Source organism: Pectinophora gossypiella, chromosome 18 (genome assembly GCF_024362695.1).
Source record: "Pectinophora gossypiella chromosome 18, ilPecGoss1.1, whole genome shotgun sequence".
Classification (NCBI taxonomy): Eukaryota; Metazoa; Arthropoda; class Insecta; order Lepidoptera; family Gelechiidae; genus Pectinophora; species Pectinophora gossypiella.
The window spans coordinates 13,303,039-13,315,139 of record NC_065421.1 but is presented as its reverse complement, the minus strand read 5'-3'; the positions used below and the strand labels follow the sequence as shown (position 1 = coordinate 13,315,139).

The 12,101-nt window shown below is 38.2% G+C and overlaps 1 protein-coding gene across 1 annotated transcript; it reads right to left on the bottom strand.

The window, feature by feature from the left end:
- Positions 1 to 1,804: 1,804 nt before the first annotated feature.
- On the bottom strand, positions 1,805 to 4,391 carry LOC126374879 (phytanoyl-CoA dioxygenase, peroxisomal-like). The gene is made up of 4 exons (XM_050021647.1): positions 4,039 to 4,391; positions 3,233 to 3,406; positions 2,604 to 2,771; positions 1,805 to 2,083 (listed from the first exon to the last, which is right to left on the bottom strand). Exons 1-4 carry the CDS (start codon positions 4,237 to 4,239, stop codon positions 1,820 to 1,822), a joined length of 807 nt encoding a protein of 268 aa, XP_049877604.1. The 5' UTR covers positions 4,240 to 4,391; the 3' UTR covers positions 1,805 to 1,819.
- Positions 4,392 to 12,101: the final 7,710 nt, after the last annotated feature.

Here is a 12,101-nt window from a genome sequence, read left to right as displayed (position 1 = left end):
TTAATTTTAAAATGAATGAAAAGATAACCCGGGCGAATAAAATAGACATCTCGCTTATATGCAACCCGTTTCACATGTGCTGTCAACTTAATTCTGTCGGGTTATTGGCCAATATAAAATTTTGGGAGGGTTTTTAAATTTTTACCTAAAATAGGCTACTTTGTTAAGTAAGATACTTTTTACGAAACGTCAAAACGAAAGTTTTCTTTGGAGTCGGAATGGAAATACTGTCCTGTGACGTCATCAATAAAAGCTGCCAAACGCCGTACTCATTGTCACTTAATTCACTTTGATTGTGAATATAAGTCGAAAAGTTAAATGAGATTGATATTTGATCATCTTAGACTGGCTTCTATTTCTGGATTAGTATTTTTATAATTTATCTTTGACCCAATCAAATACACTATTGACGTTTATTCCATAAATTTTATGCCTGTTGGTTACCCGTCTCTTTCCTTTTCGGCGGATAAGAAAATGACAGGTATAACTTTAAAAAAAATCACATGGTGTGTACTGGAATTACCACCACTGCCTACATAAGTTAATGTATACGTATTTACGCTTTTTTTTAAACTCCTTAGCGAATGTGCGTCTATTTGTTTATAGGACGTGCGCGGGGGTAACTAAGACGGGGGATAATCTGGAAAAATCCCCCTGTCATTTCCAGCCTGTTATTATTCCATTTGTGCCAGCTTTTTTCTTAATTACAAACACCCTTGGAAGCGGAATTCTTTTACTAACTTAATTTGCAAATGTAAACATTATGTTATTCTTTCCTCTCGGCCGCTGCTTAGAGCTTTAACGAAGAATATAATGTGGCCATGATATTTTACTGGATGTTTTTTTTCTATTCTTTGTTTTTAAGGCGATGTGCTTGTTAGGGAAGTGGATTTTATAATTTGCACAATAATAAAACTGACCTTTTAAGGGTAGAACATAAAACATAGTATATAGGTAAGTTGACGGTAGGCTGGCAGAGGAAGACCTAGAAGGACGTACATTGACCAAATTGGAGATGTCCTTGGAAAAGATTCAGTACGATCTAGCAACCCTGTTATTAAGCCAATACTATCCGTCTGTATGTCTTATCTTTTAAAGGCTTGTGTCTTTAAACTTAAAAACGATAAAATATCTGAGCTTAACAGCCTCCGTGGTCTAGTCGTTACGGCGTTGGGCTCACAATTTAAAGGTCTGGGTACGATTCCCAATGGGGACATTATCGAATACACTTTGTAAAGTTTATTTGTATGTTTTTTGTTTGTTTGTCCTTTAAACATATTGCAGGCTTGAATCACCTGATTGTCCGAAACAGTAAGATGGTGCCTTGCTTCAGAAGGCACGTTAGTCCTGGCTATTATTGAAGAGTGGGTGTATACTACACACCTCTGCCTACCCCTTCTGGGATATAGGCGTGACGCTAAGTTGCGTTACGTAATCCGCTAAATGCCTAACACACACACCTCACCGCGCGGTGCACCGCTTCAAAACCCACGTCGTGTGGGAACCGCCTTATACCACACTTTTGTATTTCTATCAGATGTGCGTGGGTTGTGCTTGCCCCAATGAGTTATTAATTTATCTTAAGTGCAGTTTTCAGCATTATACACGGCGATACTGCTCACCACCTATCACGTTGGTCTAACAGAAAGCTCAATGTGGTTTAGGTACTCAGTTCATCTTGCGATGGATGTACCTCTGACTACCCCAATTGTGATATAGTCATAAGCTTCTGTTATGTTATGCGCAGTGTACTAAGTATATGAATTATTGGGCGTTTCAACAAAACACAATTTAGAACACTTAATTTATTTACTTAAATCTAATTTTGAATGACTCCTTCGAACCGCTTGGAGATGGTCGCGTCTCTCTGGAGGTTTACACCGCGCAGTAGCAGCCCCTGCGCCGGTCTCATCTGCTGTACGCCCAAAGGATTGTCTTCAGCCGCCGCCAGCTGAACTAGGAACATGCGGCGCGTGCGCGTCGAGCAGTTCGGCGAGCTTCCGTGCACGAGCAAGTACGAGAATATGACCACATCACCTCTGTCTGCGATGACCGGGGTTGCCTTCTCCAGGGGATACTTTTTCTGGAAGATGGAAATGGTTTTTGGTGTAATAAACATTGGCATCAAAAAGCTGAGTGTTAATTTTCTTAAAGATAGGATCCTCAGCAAGGTCTCGTGCGCGAACGAACTATATCGATGGATTCGACCAATAAACACAGCGAACGCTATCTACGCAGATGTTATGTTATTATAATATAATTATTATTGACAAATACGTGACATGACACACGAGTATACCTAAATTGTAACAATATTAAAATTTGCATGTTATTGTTGATAGCTGATAAGGAGGAATTTTTATGTACTTACATCTAATTCTTTTCAAAAGCAAATAAAGAGTATTTCTATTTCTTACCGTTATTAGCCGAAACTCTCGATATAATTCGTGTTAAGCAGACCCTGCTGTTAATAAGAAAAATACAATACTAAATCTTCAATTAACCTCAAAATTTGTGACTCTAGGTAAAAACTTCGCACTTATCTCATCAATTTTTTAATTGACATCGTTATCGTACCCCTCTCCTCTAAAGTAAAGCCGTACCTGATCAACATAATGGAAGTTGCCCTCTTTAGCGCCAACATCTTCCAATGGTCCCAACTTGTGTGAGCCAGGGAACACGAAGAGGCCGCCGTTCTCAGGAGATGCCGCGTCCAAGTGGATGAACGCTGCTACCATGGAGTCTTTCTCGTAGGGGAAGTAGTGGTAATCCTATTAAAAAAATACATACATTAGAGTGGGCAGATCTTCATATCAGAAGACAACTTTCTTTTCTGTGTGACCTTGAAATGGGAGACACCGGAGAACCTTGTCAGCACAACACTTCAGGGCGCCGTTGCCGACCCGCCAATGCGGTCGACGATTTCCCCAATTCTTTTGACTTGGGTCGATAAATTCTCTTAGATGACGCCCGAAGCCGAGGTTCGAGCGCAACTAGGCATAGGCCTATTGTCTTAAAAATACTGGGTGAAGAACCCTTAGCGCTCCCTATTTCTGGTAATGTAGTTTTTTTTTTAGTTAAAACACTTCATAAATTACACATACATTGGTTTCCAACAACAATCAGGTCAATGCGATCTGAGACAAACTTACAATATGTTACGTTATAAAAAACCGAAACTATTTGTCCAGCAGTAGAATCAAGTAGGCTTGAAATGATAATGATTAGGTACCTGATGCATAGGATATGCAGCGCCCTTCTCCGGCGGTTTGAGGTGTGCCTTGGTGTGGTGTAGGACGATGTTCTCAGTGCCCATCACGTCTTGCACTGCATCCAACAACGCGTCGTTGTACAGCACCTTGCCGAACACCGCGTGGTGGTATTGAAGGTTGTGGATGCCCTTTACCTTTAGACAAAGTGGTATTTTAACACCCGTATTCTACGATATACAATTATGAGCAATATCATGTACCCACTTTAGAACCCTGTCGCACTATCACATTTGACATTTAATGAGACTTAAGGTTTCATTTGTCAAAAAAGTTAATATGACATGGTTTCAAAGTGTATACATATTAGTGCTCGTGACCGTACATAGGTCTTGCACCAATTTATTTTACTTTAAGCGCAGTTTTCACTAACACAGCTGGCTCGACCATTATAGACGGCGATACGGCTCACTCCGTGGTCCACGTTGACCGTTGGCTTCACGATCCGGAGATTCCAGGTTTGAAGCCGATCCTCACATATCATGAAAAACCCCTTTGGTTTGGTAAGAACACAGACAGGATGATCACCTGATCGTCCAAGAGTAAGATGATGGGATTCAGAAGGCACGTTAGCCGTTAGTCCCGGTTACTACTTATTGATGTTATCGTTACATGAGGCATGTCGGTTGATCATCCACCTCGCAACCTGTCCTCTCAGGTTGTGGTGTTCTTTCCATCTTCCTACTCGTCACCATCGTCACCACCTAGTCTTCATCGTCCGTTCCATTGTGTAGGTTGAGACGTAAAAAGCAAATATTGAGGTACTTACAGTGTGTGTGCTGTCACTCTTCCTGTCATTCTCGTCACTCCCCACCCAGGAGCTCTCCATCTTCTCCTGGTTCTTCCTCGCGAACAACTTGTCGTATTCCTCTGACAACCGACTCAACTCCTTCTCGGAAATCACGTTCTTCACCACAATGTACCCATTGTCGTTGTAAAACTTCTTCTGTTCTGCTGTTAGCCTCACCATTTTGCCTTTATGTTTCTGTTGTCTTCGTTTTTTGCTTTTTTTGTTTTTTTTTCCGGTACTCAGTCTTATTTCCCTGCTCTCCGTAAAACGGTTGAAGCTTGATTGTAATATTTAGCGCTGCTTTAATTAAAATACATCTATCAAGCAGCGGACGGGGGTTTTATACTACAGAAATGAAAATATCAGAACATGATTGACCTTTCTTATCAAAAACCATAATATTTTTTGCTTCGTATATATTCAACAAACTGGACAGATAAATATTACTTAACACAGTAATCAGTAAAAACATTCCGATGAATTCCATTCTATTTTAAATCATAGGCCAAGCAAATACGTAAGTAATTTATCATTATCGATTATTTGTTATGTTATTTTCAATTGAACTTGCGATAACTTTTCGCTTACATACTCGTAACCATAACAACAATTAGTAACCAGTTTAAACCACATTTTACTCTTCTCTTGATGATTCAGATTAAGATTTGGCACAAACTAGTATGCAGTTGATATTATTGGTAAGAACTTACTTAGTTAAAATTGCTAAAGATAATTTACATTTCATTTTTATTCAATTTTATGAAGAAAAGTCATTGTTGGATAATTGTATGTTTTAGTAGTAACCCACAAACAATTCACAGTCTAGTCTAGTTTCTTCTTCTTCTTTCTTAGATCTAGTTTTTTCTTGTTGTGTTGTTTCTTTCTTGTTCTTTGCGTTGAAATCAAAATCATTTAAGTATCTACAATTAATCATCAAGGATTCTTTATTGCACAAAAACATAAACTCCGGACATGTACAGACGAATAAAATAAGCACAATAGGCGACCTTATTGCTAAACAGCAATTCAGGCTGAGAGAAGTTTATGCATTATTGGAGCGCGGGATGGTACAATACACAAAAGAGAAACATATAATCCTACCAACATAAATAAAATGTTCAACGTAATTATCATGAAACTTGTTGAAGGTAAAATTTTCATTTTTGAATCTACGTTGTTTCACAAGGTGTTACGGTTGAGGAGAAGAAATGACAAGAAACTGCAACAGCAAAACATCTTTGAAAAAGTTATTTAATAACTAGAGGAACTGTATTAACATGATAACCAAACGGACAAAGTCACGGGTGGAAAGCTAGTCTACAAGTCAATTAAAAAAAATATACCACGGCGACACATGTAGGTGATAGAAACGCATGCCGAAACGATTCCAAACATTAAATCATTTGGTGCGCCTGCGCTTCGTTACGCACGGTTTAAAATGGCGGGACGCGTTTTTGAACCTAAAGCTGAAAAAAAAATGCTGCATAACGCCTTTATCGTCTTCTGTTTGAATACCGTCTATAATTGTATTTTGAATTGGTTCGTGTTGACTGTAAAAGGGATACCCATCATTCTATTATTAGTTTCCTAACGTAAATCTTAGTAGATATCCACCAAAGTATCATTTTTTTTGACGTGACTTATTGTAGATTTGCCACAGATGGCATTAACTACTTGGCCGGACAAATGGGGAGCGCTGAAGGCTCTCACCCGGTACAACGTTTAAGACAACAGGTCTGAGGGTGCCCAGTTGGGCGCGAACCTCGGCTCAGGGCGTCGTCTGAGAGGAAAAATATTTGAAAGAATTAATCAACCCTAGTGGGTCCATAGCGATAAGCGCTGAATGAGGGAAATCGTCGACCACGCCGGCGGGGTCGGTATCGGGGTCCTGAAGTGTTTGGTGTCGCGAGCTGATTGGCTGCTTCTATGGCTAGAGTAATCGGGTCGTCGGGATCGTATATTACGTCCTTCGACCAAAGTATCCGTAGCGTTAACCGGTTCTAACCTAACCTAACCTAACCTAACCTTAAGATTTGACATGTCCGGTTTTTTACAAAACCGTCTGACCTTCCAACCCAAAGGGAAAACTAGCCCAATACAGGATAAGTCACATACCCACATAATTTTTATGTAATTTACATAGCACTAAGTATGTACTTACTTATGTTTTTATTTGGGTAAAGTACTCAAATGTAAATAAAGTATGTTTTCTTTTTTTAGCTTTTTTAATCATGAATACTTAGCAACATTTCTATTACTACATGAATACTGGTAGGTACTTAATTAAATAACATAATTATAATTACCAATTATGCCCATAGTTCCCATTAAGTCTTACGTTTCAGTGCAACATCGGCGCAACCGCATAGAGATCTGAAGCGCCAGGTTGAAGGGTCGAATGCCACAGCTAACTATGCGGAAACGCTCGCGGTGAAGACTTGTCAAATATTCCCATTTCGAATTAGGGATCAGAAGGTAAATTGGTTCAGGGAGGGTCTTTTTATAACCTTGTTTAAAAGATAAAATTGAGAACCGCTATCGCCGGTTCAATCCCACTCTCTTTTACTACTACTCCTGCAAAATAACTACGATAGCTCTAGTGCTTCACAAATTCCATAGGCCCTTTACCAGCAATGTATATTTTATGTCATAGGTTACAATTTTATCATTACTTTTCGTAAGATACTGCATACAAAAGTTTCTTTTAGATAAATAGCCGATCTTACTAAGGTTTTAAGCTTTCTTGTAATAAGGAGGAATCTCCTTACATGGTAGTCGATTTTTTCCCCTGCAAGTTTTAATGCACAAAACGACCTTTTAATATACTATCGCGGAGCTCCATTTGTTGTAATGTTTGCGGACTAGTGAAGTGCAAAGTTGAAGTATTTGCTCGCTGTATGGCGCGCGTTTCGCAATCACTTGGCCCTTCCAACCTCTTTGTTCTATTCCGTGAAAAATACCTACATAAACAGCCTATATACGTCCCACTTGCTGGGCACAGGCCTCCCCTCACAACCGGAGGGTGTATGGAGCATACTCCACCACGCTGCTCCAATGCGGGTTGGTGGAGGTGTTCTTACGGCTAATAGCCGGGACCAACGGCTTAACGTGCTCTCCGAAGCACGGAATCATCTTACTTTTTCGGACAATCAGGTGATTCAAGCCTGAAAAGTCCTTACCAAACAAAGGACAGTCTCACAAAGTGATTTCGACAATGTCCCCATCGGGAATCGAACCCGGTCCTCCAGATCGTGAGCCTAACGCTCTAACCACTAGACCAGGAGGCTGTTTACAAATTATAAATACCTATTCATACCTATCTACTACAGAACCCTACTACAAACAATCAACTCACGCGTCCCCGCTATATTTATACTCGAGGATGCATCCATCAATCCCACAAAAAAGAAGTTTAAAAAAAAACAAGCGCCAGCGATGTCTAATTATGACAAAATATGTTAAACATCCGAAAGGGCGACATTTAATGTGGTCCTGTGTTAATATATCGTCTTAATAGAAACCTGCATTTGTTAGTGTTGCCATACTTTATTTTGTCATTTATTAGTTTGTGAGGGTAATGAGGGACGTACGATCCTCAAAAACAATATAGATGGCGCTGTACAGATTTTCCGTCATTTAACCTTCTACCTAATTTCATAGATAACAGATATATGCATCTTTTATCTTTGTTTTTGGGTATAAATGACCCTTTTTATTACACCCAGGCACAATTACATCTTCCACTCATTATTATTCTGATCAATATAACATACATAACATAAATAGCCTATATACGTCCCACTGCTGGGCACAGGCCTCCTCTCAATCAACCGGAGAGGGTATGAAGCATACTCCACCACGCTGCTCCACTGCGGGTTGGTGGAGGTGTTTTTAGTGCTAACAGCCGGGACCAACGGCTTAACGTGCCCTCCGAAGCACGGAATCATCTTACTTTTTCGGACAATCAGGTGATTCAAGCCTGAAAAGTCCTTACCAAACAAAGGACAATCTCACAAAGTGATTTCGACAATGTCCCCATCGGGAATCGAACCCGGACCTCCAGATCGTGAGCCTAACGCTCTAACCACTAGACCACGGAGGCTGTCAATATAAAGTGAAGCAATACAGGTGGCAACATAATTCTATACCTAATGTGACCCAATGTTAAGGAACAATTATTTCTTTTTAGGCTTCTACCATTACGTTGTATTTTCGTCGTATATCGTACTGAACCTTTTCTAAGGACATCTCCAGTTTGGTCAATGTTCGTCCTTCTAGGTCTTCCTATACCTACCACAACTTAGCAAAATTTCAGTGACTGAGGATTTAATGTTGGGGTCGCAGGTCGTCATAAAAAAATGCGTCATTGCCTACACTATAATGAGGGAAATTGACTACCGCGCCGGCGAGTCGTGAAGTAACAATCAACAGTGATAATTTATGGTTAATCCGCCATAAAAGCTCGACATAAAATAACATTGAACCTACCTACCTATCTAATTATAATACCTAATGTTATAATGATTATTAATAAAATATAAATAAAAAATATTATTAATAAATTCTATAATATGAATTAAGTACAATAAAGAGTGCAATAAATAGTTTTTGTATAAATTAATAAAAAAATATTAACACCATAAACAAAACAGTTACAGAATAAAAATATAAAACAAAACAAAAATAAAATTAAATAAAACTAAAACAAAACTCAAAATAAAATAAATTATGTACAATTAACATTTATTTTGTATTGTATTGAAACCAGATTGTTGAGTTCTCTAATATTGACAAAATATGCCTAATTAAAACAAAATACGGCATATGTTCTTGAGTGCGACAGACTTTTTGTGCAAATTATGTTTTAAATATGGACATCCTTTTTCAATGGTTGAGGTACGATGACGCGATATGAAGAAACCACCCGCACTGTATTTTTTTCTTCTAAGGGTAAAAAATGGCATTCGAACCCGTATCCTCCGAATCGTAAGCCCAACGATTAGCCACCGGACTACGCGGGCCGCTAAGGCAATTCATACATTTGTGCAAAATGACAAATTGCAATATTGCTTTTTAGACGAATTGCTCCAATATGGCTTTTTTAGACCCTTGTATTTTGTTCTGTGTTATGAAAGTTAACTGATAGATTATAATTATTAAACATCGGATTTCATCATAGGGTAATTTCCAACTGGTCAAATTAGTTACCTTTTACTACACGTCAAAACACGAAATTACTATGCAATTTATATGAAAAAACCAACGTGACGTCATAGAAAAATGTAAGTAACAAAATGTCTCAGTTATTATTACATATTTCTTTAACCTTTACATAATTAAAAAAAAAGAAAAAGGTTTTGTCACCTCTAGATCTGTCTTTATTTAGTAATCAGAATTTCATAATTTATCTTAGACCTAGGAAACTACCCATTTAGCTAGGTATGCAGTGTGTATATATACGTATGTATACATTATGTATAACTGGTGAATTATAGATATACATAATAACAGGAGAGGCACATTGCTCAAGCTCGTGTTATGTCGGCCACATGACGCGTCCAATTAATGTAACTAACTAAATAATTATCACAATTAATGAGCGAGCCCATTTCTCACGCGGCTCTTTAAATAAATCCCTAGGGAAGAGAGTCAAATGTCGATGTTTGATGAAAAATCCCTATTTAACCTACTCTTCTTCTATCCTGTGGGTTAAAGGCGGATTACCAAACTGATGACAGGGTTGCTATTGAATGCAGTATGGAAGAGGCGAGTCACCAGGGACTGTAACCTGGAACCTGACAGAGGGCAGCAGCAACTGTCAGTACTATTCAGAGGCGGAGGACAGGCGTAGTACACCTTTGAATAGACGCTATCCCACTCGTGTCAGACAGAGTACTGCGGGGCGGAAGGCAAGAAGGAACCACTGCCCTATTTTTCCATAAAAAGTAGCATGAAGAATGCTTCACCGACAAAAGCGTGAGTCTTAAATTAGTGATGCTGATTTGTTTCCAGTTCAACATAAAAGATAAGATAAAATAAAAGAAACTGTTTACGTAATGTACGTAACATTACGTACTTACTTAATTACGTCAGTAAGTAGTAACCTGGACCAACGACTTAACGTGCTTCCGAAGCCGTCCTAACCAAACCAGTTTTTCTGTTACCTTTCTTTGTCATCAACAAAAAAACCTAACAAACTCTCATTTACAATCAGTTTCTCCAGATTGTCATCGTCATCAATCCAACAAAAATCATTTTAAATTAATTCATTACCATAATTACAACCCATCTTATCATCATAATTTTCATCTAAAAGACCAGCATAAGTTCGCTATCGCTATCGATAAATCTAAAAGCGCCACGCGAGATGCGCGCACGCAGCCAGCCCCGCCCACCGCCTGTGATTGGTTTATTTCTAATTATATCTCGCGATACACGTCTTCCGAAGCTATTTGCATCGTTTAACGACCGACGATCTAATCTCTACCTCGAGATTAACGCGTTACAGTTCAAAATGGAACTTTGAGTCGTTAAGTGTTGGATATAGTACTGTCAGCCAAAAGGACGCCCCTAATGGGCCTTCCATCTTCATTCCAATCACTGACACCTCTAAATTGCTTTCAAATTTAAGGAAAACTCGTCTTTGTATCGAAAGGTATAAGGGGCATCGGTTTGAAGTATCACATTAAAGCTTCAGTGATTCCCGCCTCAGCAGTCCAATTTGACAAAAACGTTTGAGTTTCAAATTAGTTCAAATTATTATAGTGTGTGCAACGGATGGGAGACAATTTTATCTCCAAATATTTCACTGAAAGATTTCAGTTTTTATCTCTACAGTGTCCCGGTTATGTGTGTGCGTATAGTGATTTAGTTCTTTAATCATAAAAACAACTTTTTACATATAATTCCCACGGTGCAAAATAAAAGTAAAAATTTGTCGACAAAATTACAAATAAAAATATATTATTATTGTTCTGAATACGACAAAGAAATTATGGCCAGGAATTAAAGAGCCGCGGCTTAATAGTTAAAATGTTCTTATTTCAAAAGTACTAAAAAATAAAAAGGAAAAGCAATAAAAAGAACGAACTACGCAGCCAGCCAGTGTTCCACGAAATGAAATGAAATGAAATGAAATGAAATGAAATGAAATGAAATGAAATGAAATTTATTCTGTGCATGGTATTCAGGTTACAAACAGCTGTTATTTTTCCTTGAGTATCACCAAATACTGCCTTTTCAGGCATACACACAGATTATTTAAAAACAATAACAAATAATAATATCAATTTTACAAATAATCTACACACTTAATACATGCTTTAAATTATATACATAAAACCTGTTATTTGTAATCTAAATATTCTTTTACGCTGTAAAAGCATCTATCTGCAAGCCAGAGTTTAACTGCTACGCGAAACTTATTGAGTTTGCAGTCTTTGAAAGTATCCGGTAATTTATTAAATATTTTTATACACATGGGAAAGCAGTTATTAGAGGCAAGCGTTAATTTTGACAATGGCTTATACAACTTGTGCCTGTATTGAGACCGCAGAACACGAGTACTGACCTCTTGGCATTGTTGAAAGAGACTTTTGTATTTATAAACAAAAATACAGACATCTAAAATGTAAAGACTTGGCAAAGTTAGTAATTTATATTGTCTAAAATATGGACGACATGAATCAGTGACTTTAAGGCCGAAGATAGCTCGAAGACATCTTTTCTGTACTATAAAAACTTTCTCGCTTTGACAACAATTTCCCCAGATAATGATGCCATAGCGTAATACAGAACTGACATATCCGTTATAGGCTATTATAGCGGCCTCAACAGAGACAATTTGGCTAACACGTCTCAGCGCATACACAAACCTATTTACTTTAGAACAGACGCCATCTACGTGCGCTTTCCAATTACAATGACAGTCTATAGTTATGCCCAAAAATGTTATGTTCTGAACCTCTTCCACCGGTTGCCCTTCATAGTTTATATTTAATTTCAATGGTTTGCCTTTATAAGTACGGTATTGCATGTATTTT